Source organism: Vicia villosa, linkage group LG5 (assembly GCF_029867415.1).
Source record: "Vicia villosa cultivar HV-30 ecotype Madison, WI linkage group LG5, Vvil1.0, whole genome shotgun sequence".
NCBI classification, from domain to species: domain Eukaryota; kingdom Viridiplantae; phylum Streptophyta; class Magnoliopsida; order Fabales; family Fabaceae; genus Vicia; species Vicia villosa.
Window position 1 is genome coordinate 117,204,088 of NC_081184.1, and position 21,967 is coordinate 117,226,054.

A 21,967-nucleotide genomic window follows, 5' to 3' on the forward strand; every position below is an offset into this window, starting at 1 on the left:
TTCATTCAAAGCATAAGAGTATATGCATTACAAAAGGATCCAAAGAACAGGATCTGAGATTACAAAAGAAAAAAGAAGGCATAAAAAACCTAAGGTAAAAACTTGCTAGTTAATCCTTTGGTCTAAACCTTCCAAGGACAGCACAGGCGAGGGTTCAGCTTCGAACATATCCCTGGCTCCAGAATTGTGCATCCTCCTCACTACACCTTTCTTAAGGAAAATGTAACTGAGGAGTCTCCCGTATGGAAGACAGGTCACACTCTCTCGACGGTCAACACCAATAGAGACAACTTTAACAAGTCCTTTAAAGATCATCAAAGGAATGTTAATTTTCCTCCCTCGAAGACCACAGAGGATAAACTCCAAGTCTTCAACCATGATGTTGTTTTCATCGATCCTCCGAGGTTGGAAGTTTCCCACGAGCATCTGGTGCCAGATCCTGATAACTTTGGCACTGAAGCGATCGTTGTCCATAAGAGTTCTCAACATGAGATGAGTAGTCATGCTGAAACTATTGTCATCAAAAGTTGCCCCAGAGTTATTGCATCTTATTAGGTTGGCAATAGTGGTGGGAGTGATGCTAAGATGAGCGTGTCGAATTTCAGAATCAATGGTGGTCCTACCTTCAGGATCTATGCGTAAAGACGCATTCATCCAGAATTCTGCCACCATGTTGGGGTAGATAGCACCCTCCAGGACTTCTTCAAAATAGAAGTCCAGTTCTTGGTGAACAAAGAGGGTTTCGATGTTGATGAAGTTACGAACAAGTTCATCCTCAGAGAGTCTGAACTCACCCTTGATGAGGGCTTTGATGTTGTTAAAGGAAAGAGGTTCAACCATTGCAAGGAAAAGAAAGGTTTTTTTTTTTTGAGAAAGAAGTTGTGTGTTTTCTTTTTCTGTGTTTGGTTTGAAGAGAAAGCGCATGAATGAAGAAATGAAGGCAATATTAGACCCTTTATGTAGACTGGGAATACTGAAGGGTGGTTTCAAATTGTTAATGATTGATTGGACTGCGTTTGGTTTTCCAAAGAGAGAAGTTATGGCTTCCGCCGTTTCCCGCCCTTGGAAGTTGAGAAGTAATCATGAAACTGATGCACGCACGTCTTAAACTGACGTTTTGAAGAAAGTGACGTCACTGTTCAATAATGATTATGGCTAGAGAAGTGGAAACGTCAAGTCTAGAGGCAAGGATGCTGCGAAAGATGTTCAGGTTCTACACGTTGCATTAAATAAAAGCACTATAGAAGATCTAAAGATATATTTTGGCAGAAATTGAAAGATTCGCTAAAATAGTGCTGGCAAACATTATAGATATGAGCGAAGAAAGTAGGAGTCAAGCATGCAAATAGATGTTTCTACAATAGTTTCGATTACAAAACGAAAATGCAACAAGTCACAGGATTGGAAACAACTAGTTAAAATCCGCAGGGAGATCCTTTTTGATCTTCAAGTATTGGGTTTCCCACGAAGACATACGAAGCTCAATTAGTGCCCGTTGTTTCTTCAATCGTTCGATCTCTGGCACTAATTTCTGTGCAGTCTCGAAATGTTTAATCCCCGACTGCACCACTTCGAGCAAATCCTGTTGGTTGGATTTTTGTATGGCTGCCTGACAACGTTCAGCTTCCTTTATCTTGTCCTCGAGTACCTTGATCTCTTGTTTCCAGGAGTTGATGTTCTTCTTATAATCATCAAAGGCCTTCTGATTTTCTGAATGCTTAAGCTTGAGGGCCTCACCTTGTTTCGTTGCATCCACAGCAGAATTCCATAAAGAGTCATGAGAAGCCATTGTCTCAGATAGCTCTTTTTCGACATTTTGTTTTCGAAGAATGTTGGCCTGGAGTTGCTCAAGTAGAGAACCTAGCAGAACAATTACATCTGAAACTTCTGTGGAGACTTGAAGCAAATCTACTTTCTTTAAAAGTTGATTTAAATTGTGACTTTTAATAGGTTCCCGGCTGAGAACATCCACAAGATTGACCCCAAAGAATCTCTCTTTTATTTGTCGAAGGAGGCTAGGAACATCTTCCTTGTCACAAGATTCTGAAGTCACAGCTGGAGAGACATCAAGTTCCGAAGGCGAAGAAGTATTCACATTCATGATAGCCTTTAAGAAACTAAGAGGATCAGTTTGCTTAAGTTGTTCCAGCTCCGAAGGAGTAGGCTTCGCAGGGGCAAGCGTCGAAGTTGTCCCAGGAATGGTTTCTGTATCAAGAGTCGAAGTTCCTTGAGGATCTTGTTTTTCTGGTTTAGAAGTCTCTTCCATAGCATCTTGCTCCGACGCAGTATCTTCGCTGTCATGTGGTTGTGGGTTCACATTGTCGCTGCCTGAGAATGGGTGATCTTCTTCCAAATTTTTGTCTTGACGAGTAGGTGGGGATTCGTCAGTGGATTGGCTTTCTTCGACTGGTTCATTAGGCAATATGGTGGCAATTGGCCTAACGTCTTCGAAGACTGGAGAGAGAACATGAGTTTTGTTTTGAGAAGTATTTGTATTAAACGGAGCAAAGTTAGTCATAAAGATAAGCCTTTGAGGGGTTTAGTTGACGAAAGTTAAAGTTTGACAATTACCGTAAAGTTTGTCAACATTAATGGTAAGGCCATGATCCTTAAAACCTGAAGTGGCAGTGCCAGCATCATCCTGCAATAACAAGGTAAATGTCAGTTCAATTATTTGGTTAAAATCACAAGATAATATGTGGGATGAAACCCAAATACCTTGGTTGGGATATTGTCTGGACTTGAATTATGACTTTCCACAACGAAAGCATTACTAGCAGTTTTCAAAGGAAACTCTTCAGAGGATGCCTTATCGCTAGGAGAAACAGCTTTAGAGGGACTTATCCCTCTCCCTTTTCTTGAAGGGGTAACAGCTTTTTGTCTCTTTTTGTGTCCTTGTCTAGTTTGGGGAGAGGATTTATCTTCGCCATCTGAGGCAGCTGTCGAAGAAGCTTTCCGCTTCGAACCTGTTGGGGGTTTCGAGCTCTGGCAAATAGATGATGAGTAAGATGAATACTGCTCACAGATTGTACAAGATTAAGAATATGAGATGAGTATGTACCGTGGGCTTCTTGTCAGTGACGATGGAATCACTCTCACTTGGTTTGTTGTCCTTAGATGTCCCAGAATCTTTTTGGGCAGAAGCTTCCTTAATCTTCCTCCTTCGTGCAACAACTGTAGTTGAAACTGAAATCAGTATATCAGCAAAGAAAAGAAAAGTCAGTCGAAAAGATTGTCTTAATCCAAACCTTCAGGTATTGGAGTCAGGACACGAACATGTTTAAGATCTATATGGAGATGTCCTTTGAAAGTATCCAAGGTATGCTTAGTCGGAACCACTCGTTCAGTGCGTTTTTTGGTACTCTCTCGAAGAATTTTGAGAGCATTCCCACACACGAACCAGTCTGGGAAAGGAGGACTTAGAGCCACACCAAAATCAGCACTTGGTAGTGGAGGGAATTTTGGAGGATTAAGTTTGAAAGCCACTTCATAACGTAGTTCTGGTCGAACATACGAGGGCAATTTCAACTTATCCAGTTTGGCGGAAAACTTTTCGCGCAAAATGACTGCAGCCTCACGAACGATCCGACTAAGATCATCAGGCCTGTAGATAGTTTCAAAGAATTTTTGAAAAGCTTGGATTTCTTTAATATGAGTTGAAGTACCTTTTTGAAAATTCTCCTGCACATCAGTAAAAGCTGCAGTTAGTTCTCGAGCAAGACTATCGGCATCAAAGATTTGGGAGCTATAATAATCCGTCCATCATTGATGAAATTTTGGTGTAGAGTAAAAAGCAGGTTCGAAAGGAACGGGAGAAAGAGTGGTGGTGCCAACGTATTTGTTGATTTTTGTTTCACATTCTTCTTCAGTCAAGTACAAGGTATGGAAACACATATGGCTCCTTTTCTCATATAAGCACTTGGGTTTTATTTGAACAACCCCAAATTGTCTCGAGACCAAATTTGGTTGATAACACATGAGAATACATTGACCTTTTGATGGTCGAAGGCGATGGGAAAATAACCTTGGAGTCAGAAAGGCTTCCCAAATTTCCATAGACTCAGTTTGTTGATCCTGAGATGTTGATGGGAATTTTCAAGTAAACCATTCGGGACCTATTGTTCTGTGTACAAATGGGGCCATAGAAGGATCGAACTGGTTACGCCGGGCAAACATCATTGAATACGCCAGAAAGTGTTCACGAAGCTTTCCAATTTCTTCTTTTGGAGTTAGGTAAGCTAACCTGGTCCCTTCTATAGTTCGATTCTTGATTTTGCCATCTTCTTCATTGACATTTCCTCGAAAGGGAAGATGAGTTTCGAATGTAGCATTAAGCCACAGTTGTAATAGCCAGAAAGGACCAGCATAAAGTAAACTAGCGGATTTGAAATTCTTGGTAAGAAGTGCAGCTTCGCTGAGGTTTTCATAAAGAAACCCTAAAAGCAGCTGGCTGAGGTTGAGCTTTTTTCCAGCATGCAACTGATTAGCCATGCAAAGGTACCTCTTTGCAACTTGTATGGATCTTGAGCAGAAGGCACATCGTGAGAGCCATAACGCTAGGAAAGCAATATGCTCTTTGTCGGATACTGCCGTTTCGGTGGTGATATGGTGCTTCTGGATGAATGCAGTATAAGTGACTTGCGAGTCATTAAAACCAATAGTATCAGTATCCATTTCATTGGGATCGAAGGTTTCGCCAGTTGGTCGAAGTCCTGTAATCGCAGCCACATCGAAAAGAGTAGGGGTAACCATTCCACATGGGAGATGGAAAGTGTTGTGAGAAGCATCCCAAAAGTGAACCGCTGCTACTAACATGGGTTGGTTATATTCTAAGCCTGTTTTTGACAGTTGAATCAAATCGTATATTCCTAACGATTTCCAGAAGGATTCTTTCTGTTTCTCTACTTTTTCTAACCAGGCATAGTACAAATCAGGATCTTTGGCTAGAGGAATTGACCTAAAAACTTTTACAGAATTGGTCATATAGTTTACCCTAATCTTCGTCAAAGCCAAAGGGGTTACAGTTGAAGTTTCTTCAATATTAGCAGATTTTCCTGATGGAGAACAGCCATTTTCATCTATCTTAATTTTGCTAACTAATGGTCTAGTCTTGTAATAAGCAGGGAAGAATCTATTCAGAGATGAAATGTTTTCACCTGATAACGGACCCATAAAAGCAAGAGATTTTCCAGAAAGTTCAAAGGGAATGATTACCTGGGAAGCGTAAATAGCGCGTATTTCTTCGGTGTTAGGGTTTTGAATGTGCTCTTGTTCTCCAGACCGTGTTGTTGATTGGAGCTTCAGAACAGGTTGAAGAACATTTGAAGATGAAGCCATAGAGAAATTTTTGATTAAGAAAGCAAGATTTTGAAAAGATTGAAGATGTTTGGTTTTTGTTGAAGAAGATGAAGAAATAGGAATGAAAGGTTGTATAGAAGTGCAAGACCAAGTATTTAAAGGTTTAACGGAAACCCTTTTTGAAATCTTTTGGGTAAAACCCAAAGAACACGTGGCGGCTGGTGATTTAATCCAACGGCGGTCGAATAAAGTTAGCTTCACTCCTAGTATGTAGGAGTAATGATCAAGAAGTAAGGTTAAAAACGTGGGAATGTAAGTTATGAGAAGACATCTTTGAAAATGACAAGACGTTTCGGAAACAGGGTCATCAATGATTATGACGTTAGTCAGCAGTCTTGGAACTCTCAAAGATCAATAAGAAACGAAATCTTATAATGACAAGAAACGCCTATTTTTGTTGATTCTCGAAACAGGCATTTATTGGGGGCAATTTGTTAGCTGAAGATTTCGTTTTGTAATATTTGTCCTTCGAAGAAGTGGAAAATCGAAGGAAAGATGGTTACTGATGGCCATCCCTTAAAAAATAAAAGAATGGCTACTGATGGTCATGCTTCGAGAATAAAGATTTTTAAGTTCGTTATGAAGATAATGAATACTGAAAGCTAGTGAAAGTATGTGTCTTCGGGGACTTAGACAAAATTTATAAAATATATTCAAGTATTATTACTTAGCGTGTTTTCGTAGTGTTTTAATACACTGCCACGCGTCGAAGACGGACTCAGGCGGGAAGATTTGAAATTCGAAGACGGTTTCGTAACTGTCCAAATAACAGATGGCGTCGCTAGAAGTTCTTATGAGAGACGTGGCAGCAGATTAGTGTAGGACCGTTAAGGTCGAAACTAGTATAAATAGGAGTCTTAATGTTAGGATTCTGTGTGTTCATTTTGTACAAATCACTCACATATTTACTCAAGTATCAAGCGTTAAGAGAAAGAGTTCGCTGAGAAAATGTACGTATGACACCACCACTTTAATACATGTGTATTATCTTTCGTTTTCAAATATCTTTCAGAGTTACTGTATTCCATTTACTTCTTGCCATTTACATTTCTGTATCTTTATTTTAATGCCATTTACTTTCGAATTACTTTCATGTTGTTTACTTTCAAAGTCTTTAACGTTTCTGCATTTTAAGATTCCTTACGTTTTAATAGTCCTTTTAGTTTCATATGTTATGTTACTTATCTTTTCGTTGAAATCATACTTACATATAACAAAGTGATTATCAAGATTATTTGTTCTTTAATCGAACAGCGCTTACTGACAAAGATGAATCATGAATATGGTTCAAATGAACATTGATAACAATATTTTTGACTATGTGTCCTAGGATCAATCTAGTCGATCCTGCAAGTAACCAAATCATATTTATTATAGTTTGGAAGACTAGCGGTTGTTTACCGGAAATCACCGTAAACAACTTCATAAGTAAATATGGTTGAAAATAATAGGATACACATATTCACTTGATTAGTCACTCTGGATATAAAGGATTACAACCATAGAGGAAACCAAAAGATTCAACTAGATATTTTTTATTGTTATTATGAGACGTTGAGATTTGTTCCCTTAACTTAATGCATATGCTTTGATATTGTAGACATACACCACTAGATCACTTTCTCCCTCATCAGTCACACGCAAAAATATGAACATCATTTGATGAATCACTGTCCAACATGTCTCTCATTATTGATTTAACTTCTTCATCATTACTTATCATTTATTATATTTCAACCTGAATATGTGATAATCCATTATTATTGTTATTACATTTTGCTCATGGATATTCACAAGACTTTAATGTGAGAATCAATTTAAGTTATTACAATCTATTTGTGATTGATACTCTTAATTTTAAATCACTTGCTATTATTTGATTGTTTATACTTGCACATATCAATAGTTTTCACAACATGAACCAACAAGGGAGATATGTCAAAAGTCACCTAAGGAACAAGGGTTCTTAACTTTAGGAACAAGGGTCAAAAAATTGTAGCCAAAACCATGAGGTAAAGATTCAAAGAAGTGAAAGTCAGCAAACAAAACCCTCACATCTTCCCTTAACATATTTTAGAACACTTTGAAGAAAAAGAAATCAAAACCGCCAATCAGGATCTTATTGCCCTCACATTGGGACACCGCATCATGAAGCTCCTCAATAAGGAATGCAGAAGTCAAAACCTGATTGTCTTCCATAGAAAAGGCACACCATTAATCCTAGGCCTAACAGGAAACTGCTCTTTAACTCTCTTAGAGAAGTAATTGACCACATATCTCCTAAAATCATCTACACCATCTAACCAAACATCTCATAACTTAAGCTCTAAGATTGAATTTCTTTTACTCTTACTTTTAATCAGGTATGAAAGAAACCCATATTAGCATCCCAATCCTTAAGCCATCTAAACTTAGCTCTTTGCCTTAACTGATAGTATTTAGCCCTAGGAAATCCCAAAAATTAGGAATAGCTCCTTAACAGAGAGGGCCTTATGATCCACTACTAAATCCTGGTTCCCAACCACAACTCTGAGAGACATAATTCAGCAATCCAATTTACCTAACACTCTTTTATTCCAATTTATAAAGGTATCTTTAAGAGTTATAAGTTTTACAAAAAAAAAAAACAAATACCTTCTAACCCTATATTAAAGAAGTCAACCAAAAATAGAAAACCCATTCATGGAAATTAGGATGAGACAACCAGTGATTGTTGAACCTAAAAAAATAGGGCCCCACAACTTATTAACAAACCAAACATTACCCCTTCTCTCCAAAGACAAGCGCCACTATATTCAACTACTGAAATAAAACTCCACTTATAGAAATGAACCCCTAGGGGATTGAAGAAGAGAATCAGAAACCTGGAGGATCTTAGTCTCTAGAGTTTCTATAAACTCTAAAGAGTTAGCAAGAATAAGCTCTCTCACATTCCTTCTTTTCATTCTACCCCAAACCCTCTAATATTAAAAGAACATATCAACAACTAACCATTTCCCCAATCACACTAACCGCTCTCTTATTTTCATCTTTTTTTTCTCTAAGGTCATAAGATTTTCCAAAATAGCTTCATCGTTAAGCAAAAAATCGCACCCCAACTGCTTAGTAACCCTAAGAACTCTATTAGCCACAACTTTCTCAACACACAATTAGGAACACTAATAAAGTTGCTCCCTATGAAAAGTGGATAACTCTCTTAGTTGATTATCCATTATGGTGTGGATGCTTCCCAATTGTTGTTTCAAATTCTAACTTGCTTCATGAAATCTCTCATCCATTTGATGATGAGAGTGGTTGATTGCATCTTCAAAATGTTCATGAGCAGTATGAATAGTATCATCTAAATCCTTAAAGAATAATTTATAAATTTACGAGGCTTTGAATCAAGAAATGCAAACACCAATAATAAATTGTAATTAAGACTAAAATGTAGATCTAGATCGCAAAGAAAAAATGTATAAAACAAACTTATAACTTTAGGTTGATTTTTGCTAGAGCATCATCACTTTTGAACAAAATGGGTCAGCACCACTTAAAAAAGTCAACATAAACTAGAATAATAAATGCATTCCTCAAAATCAATTGTGTTTTTTAATCTCTTTTAGCCATGTCATCTAGGGCCGTTTGTTTTGCCTTTTTTTAAAAATGATTTTTATAGTGTTATCAAATTTTGTGAAAAAAATTTTTACAAAGAAACTTTTTATAAAAGCTTCAAATAAAAATTTAGTTTGAATAGTTATTCTTAAAATATGGTTTTAGGTATTTCATCGGTTTATGGGAAAAAATTTTGGATATCAAAATTTCAAAAAATCACTTAATTTTGAAGCTATTTCAAATAGATTTTCATAAAAATCATTTTTGAAATACAACTTTTTGAAAAAATTATGATTTTGACTAAGTTTTGGTCTTCAATTATGTATGTTTATATTATAAGATGTCAAAACTAATGTTTTATTTTAACAAAATGAATATAAAAAAATTGTAATATTTTGAAAAACGATTTTAGAAAATCTATTTTAAAAAATACAAAAAAAAAATCTATTTTTATAAAGCTGAAACAAACTTAAAACTTTAGATTGATTTTTGCTAGAGCATCACTTTTGAACAAAATGGGTGAGCACCACTTAAAAAAAGTCAACATAGACTAGAATAATAAATGCATTCCTCAAAATCAATTGTGTTTTTTAATCTCTTTTAGCCATATCACTTAGGGCCGTTTGTTCTAGCTTTTTTTAAAAATTATTTTTATAGTGTTATCAAATTTTGTGAAAAAAAATTTTACAAAGAAACTTTTTATAAAAGCTTCAAATAAAATTTTTGTTTGAATAGTTATTCTTAAAATATGGTTTTAGGTTTTTCATCTATTTATGGGGAAAAAATTTGGATATCAAAATTTCAAAAGATCACTTAATTTTGAAGCTATTTCAAATAGATTTTCATAAAAATCATTTTTGAAATACAACTTTTTGAAAAAATTATGATTTTGACTAAGTTTTGGTCTTCAATTATGTATGTTTATATTATAAGATGTCAAAACTAATGTTTTATTTTAACAAAACGAATATAAAAAAACTTGTAATATTTTGAAAAACGATTTTAGAAAATCAATTTTCAAAAATACAAAAGAAAAAATCTATTTTTATAAAGCTGAGAGAAACTTAAAACTTTAGATTAATTTTTGCTAGAGCATCACTTTTGAACAAAATGGGTGAGCACCACTTAAAAAAAGTCAACATAGACTAGAATAATAAATGCATTACTCAAAATCAATTGTGTTTTTTTTAATCTCTTTTAGCCATATCATCTAGGGCCGTTTGTTTTGGCTTTTTTTAAAAATTATTTTTATAGTGTTATCAAATTTTGTGAAAAAAATTTTTACAAAGAAACTTTTTATAAAAGCTTCAAATAAAAATTTTGTTTGAATAGTTATTCTTAAAATATGGTTTTAGGGTTTTCATCTATTTATGGGAAAAAAATTTGGATATCAAAATTTTAAAAAATCACTTAATTTTGAAGCTATTTCAAATAGATTTTCATAAAAATCATTTTTGAAATATAACTTTTTGAAAAAATTATGATTTTGATTAAGTTTTGATCTTCAATTATGTATGTTTATATTATAAGATGTAAAAACTAATGTTTTATTAAAAAAAAACGAATATAAAAAAATTAATATTTTAAAAAACGGTTTTAAAAAATCTATTTTTAAAATATAAAAAAATATTATTTTAAAGCTGAAACAAACTGACTCAAACAAACTTAAAATTTTAGATTGATTTTTTGCTAGAGCATCACTTTTGAACAAAATGGGTCAGCACCACTTAACAAAAGTCAACATAAACTAGAAAAATAAAGAAAAATTCTTTCCCCACCTCCTAACCTTCTTAGACACCTCTGACGAATTTACCAAAATACCCCTTATTTCGGAAATACATTTCCGAAAATGTACTTTTATTGAAAAAAAAAGTGTTTTCGGAAATACACTTCCGAAAACACGAAAAAAAAATGTGTTTTCAGAGATGCATTTCCGAAAACACCCGTTTTTTGAGTTTTCGGAGATGCATTTCCGAAAACACCACCCTTTTTGGGAGAGGGGGTGTTTTCGGAGATGCATATCCAAAATATTCCAAGACCAAATTGGTCTTGGAATGTTTCGGATATACACTTCCGAAAGAATTCAATAATTATAAAAAAAATTAAAATCAAGGTGAATCAATACAATTAATATGTATTAAATCAAGGTGAATAAATAAAATCAAGGTGAATCAAAATTTCCTAAACAGTTTTAAAATTAAAAATTATTTTACTAACTTATATAAATCAAAAACATTTTAATTTCTTAAGTAAATTTTGAATTATATATAATTAAATATAAAATTTATTCATTAAATAAAGTTAAGACAAAATCTTTTTCTAATTTTTTTAAACTAAATAAAAAATTATATCTCATTTTTAATTATAAATCAGAATGGAAATATATAAATATTTAATAATAATTATTAATTTTGTAAGTGAAATATATAAATATATAATATAAAAATATATAATAATTATTATAAATTAAAACACTCATTTTTTTAATTTTTATAATTATTATATAAATATATAAATATATTTGTAATTAATATATAATAATTATTATATAAATATATAAGTATATAATAATTTTTATAAATATATAATAATTATTATATAAATATATAAATTAAAACACTCATTTTTTAATTTTTTTTTAAATACATAATAAATATTATAAATATATAAGTAAAAAATTATTACTCATTTTGTAAGTGAAATTATTCTAATTTTTTTAATTAAAATTATTTTAAATTTTAAAATATGAATCAGAATAGAAATAAAAAATTATTATTATTCATAACTCATTAATTATATCAAAATATATAATTTTTATTATTCATTACTCATAAATTATATCAAATTTATGATATATGAATTAATTAATATCCTAAAATTAATTTTTGGAATTTTTAGATTTTTTTTTTTGTTTTTCGCATCTCCGAAATAATCAAAATCTCAATTTTTGGGATTTTTTCGGAAATACACTTTCGAAGTCTGAAAAAATTTAGAAAAAAAAATTTCGAAAATGCATTTCCGAAGCGGGGTAAAATGGGTTTTTCGCTGGGGGTGACCCCCATAGGGAGGTGGGTAAAGAAAAAACCAAAATAAATGCATTCCTCAAATCAATTGTGTTTTTTAATCTTTTTTAGCCATATCATCTAGTCTTCTAATAGTTTCTCCCTCGTGGTCATCTTTTTCTTGTTTCATTCATAGTTTTCAACTTTAAACGATTAATTAGTCAATGACCTGTGCTGTCGCCCGGGTGCATTATTTATGGTGTAATATTTTTTGAATGATGCGAAAAAATGTGAAGTAAAGAAGTTTGACCAAATTGCATATATTAAATGAAAATTAACCATTTAAAAATAGTTTTACTAATAAGAGATTAGTAATATGAAATTAACCATTTTAAAAAAAAGTTTTACTAATAAGATAGGTCAACACGAATAAGTTCTTCCATATCTTAGATCATTTGATAAAATTTGGTCACTTAAAAAAATTAAGTATTATGATGCTAATGACCCGTGAAATTAAAAGTTTAACTAAATTTGAATGAGTGAGGTTGAAATTTACTAAATTCGAAAGAGTTAGATTATGAAAACTTGAAATAAATGATTTCATTATAAATAAATAATCAAATAATCATATAAAAAAGGAGATAAAATATATCCATGATTAAATAATCATAGAATATATTTTTTAACAAATGCAAAGTTTTAGATATAAATAATTTATTTATTTGTGGTGTGTAAAGAAATTTGACCAAATTGCGTATATAAAATGGAAATTAACTATTAAAAAAAGTTTTACTAATAAGATATTAGTAGTATGAAAATTAGGTTTTAAGTTAAAATAATGATTCACAAAAAAAATTTAAGATAGATCAAAAACACAATAGCAAAATAGAGCCAATAGTCTTCTAATAGTTTCTCCCTCGTGGTCATCCTTTTCTTGTTTCATTCATGGTTTTGAACTTATAAACGATTAAAGACATTACATATGTGCAATGTCGTTGCATGTTAAATCTAAGGTAGAATTTTTAAGATAATATACTAATAATAATATTAATAAATAAGATGTAGGTAACAATAGGCAAATAGGGAACGAATAACTAGAAACAATTGACGAAATCATCTTCATTGATTCATCAAATCAAACCACTGACGTCAACAATGTAGTCAATTCAAGAAAACACATCAGAAAGCGGTGCACAGTTGAATCAATATTTAATCCAAGTTGGACCTGTACATGATCAAACTAGTATGCTACATTTTTATATAAAAATTCAAAGTCATGTGTGTGGTATATATTATATATACATGCATGCAATAATTCATCATGAAAAAATAATAAACCCTATAATAGAATTGTTAATACCATGCATATGGCTCATAGCTAGCATGCATGTTTTAACTTTTTGACAATTAGAAACTGATTATTAGGGTTCAATTCAAGCATGGGTTTTCTTCTGCTTCTGAAGATAATTCAACATGCAAAGCAAAAGTTACGACTACGATCTCAACGGTGCTCAAAGCGCCATTTTTCAGGACAGGTTTGGAAGAAAATAGTTGATGTTCCAAGAGGACATTTTGCTGTGTATGTAGGTGATAAGGATGATGAATATATGAGGCGGTTTGTGGTCCCTATATCTTACTTGAAGCAACCTATGTTTCAGGCCTTGTTGAGTCTTGCTGAGGAAGAGTTTGGTTTTGAACACCCAATGGGAAACATTGTTATTCCATGCCCTATTCGTTATTTTGTTACTCTCATTTCTTGTTTCAATGGCTCGTAATTATTTTGTTACTCTCACTTTTTGTCAGCTTAATTCACTAATTGTACTTCATGAATATGGTTTGTTAGAGAAAAAATAACATATATATATTTCACTGTTTTGAAGTGAATTGTTCGAAGAGTAAAGCATAGAGCTAATTTGCTTGGTAAGTTACAGTTTATTAGAACAGTTAGGAAGTTACTATTTTGAGAACTAGTTAGTTAGAGCTAATTTGCTTGGTTAGTTACAGTTTATTAGAACAGTTTTATAGCTTATTATATATGACAAATGTATGTATCATTTAAAGTTAACTTCAATAACGCAACTGATTGCTTCAATTTCAATTCTCTCTTTCCTTTTTCATGATCATGATGAACTCAATGTTCGAACATAGTATCATATTCATGTTCGATCTACCTGTATTTTCATCTTCTTCTCTTATCCTTTTATGTTTCACCTTCATCAATGTCTCGTTGTATAACTCTCATTGATGTACAATTGAATCAAAGTAATCATTACTATGTTCATCCAAATGATGGACCTTCATTAGTCAAAGTTACATCAATTTTTGAAGGCTTCAACTATATCATTCATAGGCCTGATTCATGTATCATGCTCTTGGTATCAAAATGAAGCTTGAGTTTGTAGATGGAACATGATAATACATTCGTGGTGGTTACTCAATTTTGTTTTAGAATCAATTGCACAATCTATCGTGTTCATGAAAAATACAATTGATGTTTGGAACGATTTGAAAGAAATATTTTCTTAAACAACATTCCAAGCCAGTCACTGATTCCAACTCTACTTTGAAAGTTCTTTTGGAAGAATTAGATCAATCCCTAATCGTACTTATCGAATTCATTGTCAATGTGAAGCTATGAGACATGCAATAAAAAATTATGAATTTTTTTTTTGGTGTTAACCGACCGGTATCCGCAGGAGAAAGGGAAAAATTATGAACTTTTGTATGCTATCAGATTTTAACTAGTTTAAATAAAAACTTTATTGTTTTTAGGTCACAAATTCTAATCATGAATCCATTGCCAACTATGAACAAGTTTTTCGCAATGTTTCTTCAACATGAAACAAGGAAATCTTGCTCCCATTCGTAATTCAGAAGCCTAATAAATATTGTAGGACTCAAGAAGTTCAATTCTAAGTTAAGTAATTCCAATTTTTTGCATGACACTTCAATGTTCAAGATTTGCATTCATTGTGGTAGGACTTGCTACATGTAAAACTTTAAATTTGTCCTACCCTTCTACTCTTATTTGATTTGTTTCTCATTTCATCGGCATACATTCATTAGGACATTAACATAACTTTGCATTCATTCATCAAATAAACATCCAAGGCGTGAGATCACTAGTACAAATAATACAATATAATTTTAAATTTTACACCCGATTTACTAAAAACGGGTGTAATTGAGAATTTTTGGTGGCAATTTTGTAAATAGAATGTCACTTTTGTATTATCTGGTTATAATATACACCCTTTTTTCTAAAAACGGGTTTAAATTAAAAAATTTATTATAATAAAATTTCAATTACTCCTTTTAAACTAAAAAACGGGTGTAATTGTATGTAAACAAAAAAATTGTTTAATTTTATAACTTAAAATATATAATCTATGTGGCAATATTAATGGGTCTAAATATAATCTATGTTGCAATATTAATGGGTCTATATATAATTATGTGGCAATACTAAAACTCTTTAATAACATAATTTATTAAAATATACAAAACCAAAATTCAATCAATTCTTCGATTACATTATCGTCTAAACCTAGACTTGTGAGATTTACCTCCTTCTCCTCCAAATCCAATCGTAACCTTAGACCCTCATTCATCAATGGAGGCGAAGAACGAGCAAGTTGCAGAGTTTTGGTGTCTGAAGTCTAATCGAGGTAGCAATCCAGTCGTCGAAGCGCATGGCGGTTCCGGTCAATCCAGTCGTCGAAGAAGAAGAGCACGAAGGTCCCACACATCATCCTACTGCACCGTCACACGAGGTTAGCATCAAAACCTCCGCTTAATTTCAAACTCTAGTTTCGTTTCATTGCGACGAGATGATAGAGATTTGATATGAAGAATGTTTTTCACCGAACTGTTATGGTTTTGATGAGGGAGTACTCAAAAAACCCTAATTTATGTCTTCCTTTATCTCAGTCGCCGTGACGCGAAACGAAGACGCTGAGATCCAAATCCACACTTCCCCATGAAGGTTCTTCTCTCAAACCCTAACATTTCCGTCATATTTTGATTTATTTCTATTTCCACTGAACCATATTCAATTCGTTTTTGCAGTTCAACGTTGCAAATCCCACCAGTGGATTCTAGAAGAAGCTGGAAATCTATGATGACGTGAAGCTATAATTGCTTCCCCTATTTCACTTTTTATGTTGTTTCTATTCACAAGATTTGTTATTCTGTTAACTAAATTGTGTTGTGAATTCCAGTCGTGCTTTTTGGGACAAGAGGATCTCTCAAGAGGTTAATGGTGATGCTTTGGGAGAGGTATGGTTGAATCCGGAAATCAATTTAGGAACTTTCATGAAATTTGTGTTGATTATTGTTACTAATTATCCTTTGTTTATGATTGTGTTACAAATAGGAATTTAAAGGCTATGCTTTCCAAATTACTGGAGGGTGTGACAAGCAAGGTTTTCCAATGAAGCAAGGAGTGTTAAATCCCGGCCGTGTCCGCCTCTTGCTCCACCGAGGTATAACTCTTTAGAGTTTTCGACTTTTCTGTGTTCAATTACTTATTTTTTCAAGCAATGCTACATATATATTACATACTTATGTTCATGGTTTATTGTTATGTTTAATTTAATGTTGTTTTGAGCAGGAACTCCTTGTTTTCGAGGACACGGAAGGCGTCTGTTGCATCATCCTTATTAGGAACTGTAAGTTTCATGTGACCGATCTTGTAAGCATACTGGCTTTTAGTATTAATCAACTAATTTGAAGTTGAACTCTACTGTTTTCCCGTGTAATTTATGCAGAATCTTTTTAGTCTGCTGATCTTGTGCTCTGGTTGTCACAATTTTTTATACTATTATCAATTATAATAATTATGTTTATAGGGTTATGGTGCTTTTATATAACCTAATTAATTTCTAAGCATGTCAGATTCTGCATCCTGCATCCTCTGATTTCCCCTCATATTCTACGTGGTTAGTCCATGGAATATTATTGACTTCTAAACCCACTCTCGACCTTAATTTGTACAAAAGTCCTACACTTATTCTCTGCGTCTTCCGTGTGTATGGCCCTGTTATTGAATGATAAACTACTCTGTCATTGTTGCTTCTTCCTTTGTATCCATTGTGGGAATGCTGCAATATATCAGTCCTATCATGTGCCACTTAGAATATCTACTTTCATTTCTTAGAGCATCTTGTGGCTTGACAAGGCATCAAGGAAAAGAATCTCTTTGTAATTTGATTTTGGGTATTAATAGTTTTTTTCTTGTCATCATTGGCTACAGAGTGAGTAGTAAACCTTTTACTAATCTCTGGTCGAAAATAAATTTTAATTAGCATTGATCATTGGCTACAGAGTGAGTAGTAAACTATTATTTTTGTGTGTGTGTAATATCAATTTGAGGGATTGATCAGTATGTCCAAAGCCAGTATCATGCTTGTTTGTTGTTATGAGGGGGGAATAAGAATAATATTATCACATTACTAGTTTACTACAGGTAATATTATGAGGTAGAATTTGGGTAAAGAATATATATAATTGAAATAAAGCAACTACGGCAACAAGCACATCACAAGTCTGAGTAACAGAGAGCGACATGTCAAAATCATAGAAAAAATTGGTCTGATCTTATGGTTAGGTTCTGCACCTGCAACACATGGGGTCCTAACATCGGGGAGTGAGATGAGTAACTCCATTCATCTCTGGTTGGGGAAAGAATGGGAGAGAGTACTGAAAATGATGATAGCTACATGTTTAGAAAGTGATAAGGACTAAGTGCAGCTGCACCACTAGTGGACCACTTTTCTTGTCATTCATTTTTCTCTTTAATCTACCAACTAAGTTAGTGTTAATGAATATATCACTCCCAGAATTCATATAGTGCGATGTAGCAGGAGTGCTTTTATTAGCAGTTGTGAGTGTTTCGTCTTTTTTAATATCATAGTCAATGTATATACATCCTAAATGAAATAGAAATATTTTATTCCATATCTAATTATTATCTCAGTTTGAGTCTATGAAGATTACTTTCTTTTACATAGAGATTTAGTTTGAAAACCGTGTTTTTTCTAACTTGTCACAAACTTACATTGTTGTAGGTTAGCAGTGAAGATGCAGTTAACATGGCTAGGACATTGGCCGTAAAAGAAAGACTCATGGTAATCTTGAAATGTCAATTTCCTACACTTAAAACAAAAAATGCCGGAGAAAACTTCAATCTTTATACATTGGATACATGATTCTTAAATAAATTGCAACAAACTGTTTGCGAATTGCAATTGGAAGTTTGATAGTTTAACTTTTTTTCTAGGTTGGCATATCGTCCGGAGCTAACACGGTTGCAGCACTTAGATTGGCTAGTCTTCCTATTTAAATGACCGATGCATAACAAAGAGTTATTATTTAAATGACCGACATCTGAAAATAAGTAACAGAACTTGATTAAAGTGAGACAAATTCTCAGTTGAATAACTGTCTTTGAATTGGAAAACCGCAGATTATACAAACTATTGGTGCAGAATAAGAGTCGTTACTTTTTCCTTTTGAGGATATAATGCATTAGATGGTCATGTTTTATGTGGTTATCATCATATCTTTGTATGTCAGTACATCATGCAACTCTTTCTTGGCTCGAATATTCACATTTTTTTTCTTCTCATAGGTATGAAGGTGAATGGGTTCGAAACGACCCCGAGGGTCATGGTGTTGTTGAAGTTGAAATACCAGTTATACTGTTCCTGGATCCAAGTATGCATCTCTGAAGTCTTGCAAATGGACGGTACGAAATCCCCTATTATGAGAGGAAAGCATGGATTGAGGAATTTGGAGAAAAGCCGTAAGTTCAATTATAGATTCTTGCTCTAGACATCACACATGCTGCATTGTCTCTTTTTCGCTTCTCTCTGATACATTGTAAAATACTGTTAAATTTCTGTTAAACTATAATTTGAGTTTGAAGATAAGATTATACCCGAGAAAGTAGTTTCAATTAAAGAGAGTATACTCGAGAAAGTAGTGAATGTTTTGTGTGGTAAGAGGTTGTTGTTGTTGGAGATAAGATTATAGTGAGTGAGTGAGTGAGTGAAACTATGGCTTCTTCTTCAGCATCTATTTTCAAATCATCATCTCTTGTTCTAGATAAGTCTGAATGGCTGAAGGGACAAACTCTCATCCGTCAGCCTTCTTTTATGTCTGTTGCTAGATGCTGAATATGTCAAATCCTTTGCTTTTGAAAGATAGCTTCATAGTTAATGCTGCAACCGAGTAAATAGCTTATAGTTGCTTGGATTGATTAAGAAGTCTAAACATATTTGAATTTACTTACTGATATATCTGTATGCACTTATCCAGTAGTTGGAAAATCGGTCACAATGCCGTCAACTTTGGCAGCCTTAATGTAAGTAGAAACCTCAATAGTAGGGTCTGACCAATAATCAAATGCCAGTGCCAAGTATTCGTTTTTGAGAGCACACTTTTTTCACTATAAATAACTTTATTTTATGCATAATAATTCTTTCTTGAACTTACAACTTGCTATTTTCTTTTTTCATTACTAGTTTTAATAATTAGATTTTGAAACTCCCAATACTGATGACGTTCATTATTCATGAATAATTCTAGTAACCTACTACTTAACCTTCATATATATAGTGTTTCTTAATGCACTACTTTTAGGTGATATTTGACTAACAAGATACTGATAATAAAGCTATCATTCCTCATTACTAAGTGTTGAAATAGCACCATATTCTTGTGACTCTTGATGAAAATGTATAAGACAACACCATGTGGTGGTTCGTGAGAAGTTATCTATCACTTACACTGCCTACTAAATAAGTACTAACCATTAAAATCTTTAGATAAAGATATCTTAATAATAGACATCATAGAAATGAGGCGGGTGTTAATAAGTAGAATAATTGACTTTGTTACTAGCACTGTTATTGTGCATTTGCTTGTCAAGTTATTTAAGTTTAAAATAAAACTATAACAAATTTATGTTTCGCCTTTGTCCTAGGGAAAATATATGTGATCTGCTCTTGGTAGGAATCATGAGTTATTACATGTTCCTGCTTTTGCATAATGAAAAAAAAAAAACATCTTCCTGCTTTTAACTTTTCCAGGATACATTTAAAAAGTCCATTTTTTTATAGCAACCAAAACTAATCATATAGTATATTTCATAAGTTCTTAAATGTAATAAACTGAAAACACAGAGATGATAATTGAGTAATTGAATTCATTATCATTAAATTCTAACTCTGTCAATCTAATGCTCATTTTTTCACATCTTTACAATTTGGTAAGATGCCTAGTGTACAAAAAATGGCTCTACTAAACTATTTTCTTCCTAATCCAGGTTGGCGTTCAAAGCCTATTTTATTCTTGGTGCTGACATGGGTTGTTGAAAAGGTTTGAGAATTCCAACAGACAAGTCACATTCTCAAAGAAGGTTAACAATGTAAGTTCTGAAAAGGTTTGAAAAAAAGAGAAGTGAATTAATGAACTTTGAGTATGTTTTATGTGATTGTTGCAGTTCTGTTGCATCATTCACTATGTGAGAAACAATAAGCTTAATTCGAAGTGAAGTGTTAATCTTTCAAGATTTTTATTATTGCAAATTTGCAATGCATTTCAGGTTTTGTGAACTATGTAGAAAAAGATGCAGCTATCTAGCAAGAAGAGGATAAGGACATAGAAATGTTGCCAAAACAAAAGCCAAAGAAGAAGAAGAAGAAAACTTATATATGAAGAAAGTGTTATGACTTAGTTAAAATATAATTTTTATGTGTATGATTTTATAGTACTTGAAATATTATGACTGCACATGATTTTGTATACTTTTTGGTTAATATTAAAAAATATTTTGACTTAGTTAAAATATGATTTTTATGTGTATGATTTTATAGTATTTGCAATATTATGACTGAAAATGAAATATAACTAAATAGTGTATATGAAATAGGGTGTAAATAGATATAATTGTTCATTCATAAATGGCGTATTTACACCCGATTTTTACTAAAATAGGGGTAATTAAGAACATATTTACACCCGATTTTTATTAAAATAGGGTGTAATTAAAACATAATTAAGTTCAATTACACTTGATTTTTATTAAAATAGGGTGTAATTAAAACATAATTAAGCCCAATTGCACCCGATTTTTATTAAAACAGGGTGTAATTAAAACGTAATTAAGTCCATTTACACCCAATTTTTATTAAAATAGGGTGTAATTAAAACGTAATTACGCCCAATTACACCCGATTTTTATTAAAACAGGGTGTAATTAAAAACGTAATTACGCCCAATTACACCCGATTTTTATTAAAACAGGGTGTAATTAAAAACGTAATTACGCCAAATTACACCCGATTTTTGTTAAAAATAACGGGTGTAAATTCGTTAGACATTTCTCACCTTGTGGATATACACCCGATTTTTATTAAAAATAATGGGTGTAAATTTATTAAAAAACGGGTGTAAATTAACATTTTTGTACTAGTGGATCAAGGAGTTTGAAGTAAGGTTTTCTCCCTTATGCTTGGGTTTGGCAACAATACTTCAACTGAGGTTGACTTTTGTTAGTTTGGGTCTGCAACCATCATGAATATCCTCTACTAGAAAATTTGCTTTTAGTGACCGATTTAATGATCGGAAAATTTCATTATAGTGACCGAATTAGCCACCAAAATGAGTCAATTTTAAGAGGTCACAAAATCGGTCACTAAAATAAATCAGCCACTGATTTAAAGAGCAAAATTTTGTGACCGCCTATTCGGTCAAGAAAAAATATTTTTATATACAATTTAATTTTATATATAAAAATTAGAGACCGAAATTTCGTTCACTAATATTTTTTATTTTCTTTTTCTATTTTTAATCCTCTTTATTATGTTACTATTTACTTTCTATTTCTTTAAAGATTTTAATTCTCTTTTAATTTTTAATTTTTATAAAAAAATATCATCTTTTTATTCTTTTAAAAATAATATATTTATATAAAAATATATGTATATATGTTTAAATATAAACTAGAA

At 32.5% G+C, this 21,967-nt stretch overlaps 1 protein-coding gene and 1 long non-coding RNA gene across 7 annotated transcripts; both read left to right on the forward strand.

Moving 5' to 3' along the window:
* Positions 1–13,306: 13,306 nt before the first annotated feature.
* On the forward strand, positions 13,307–13,751 carry LOC131602151 (auxin-induced protein 15A-like). Its single transcript, XM_058874167.1, has one exon. It carries the CDS (start codon positions 13,394–13,396, stop codon positions 13,727–13,729), a length of 336 nt encoding a protein of 111 aa, XP_058730150.1. The 5' UTR covers positions 13,307–13,393; the 3' UTR covers positions 13,730–13,751.
* A 1,702-nt stretch (positions 13,752–15,453) lies between these two features.
* On the forward strand, positions 15,454–20,769 carry LOC131602154 (uncharacterized). Of its 6 annotated transcripts, XR_009283947.1 has the most exons (10): positions 15,454–15,727; positions 15,885–15,939; positions 16,023–16,079; positions 16,175–16,232; positions 16,330–16,438; positions 16,567–16,624; positions 18,023–18,082; positions 18,586–18,759; positions 20,284–20,385; positions 20,563–20,769. It is a non-coding gene; the product is annotated as an uncharacterized LOC131602154 (long non-coding RNA). The 6 variants fall into 6 exon arrangements; XR_009283948.1 differs by lacking the exons at positions 15,454–15,727; positions 15,885–15,939; positions 16,023–16,079 and adding an exon at positions 18,235–18,370 and having other exon boundaries at positions 16,087–16,232; XR_009283949.1 differs by lacking the exons at positions 15,454–15,727; positions 15,885–15,939; positions 16,023–16,079 and adding an exon at positions 18,235–18,261 and having other exon boundaries at positions 16,087–16,232.
* Positions 20,770–21,967: the final 1,198 nt, after the last annotated feature.

What these genes read in the sequence shown, in the direction of transcription:
- LOC131602151 (XM_058874167.1), top strand. Translation starts at nt 13,394, where the DNA reads ATGGGTTTTCTTCTGCTTCTGAAGATAATTCAACATGCAAAGCAAAAG.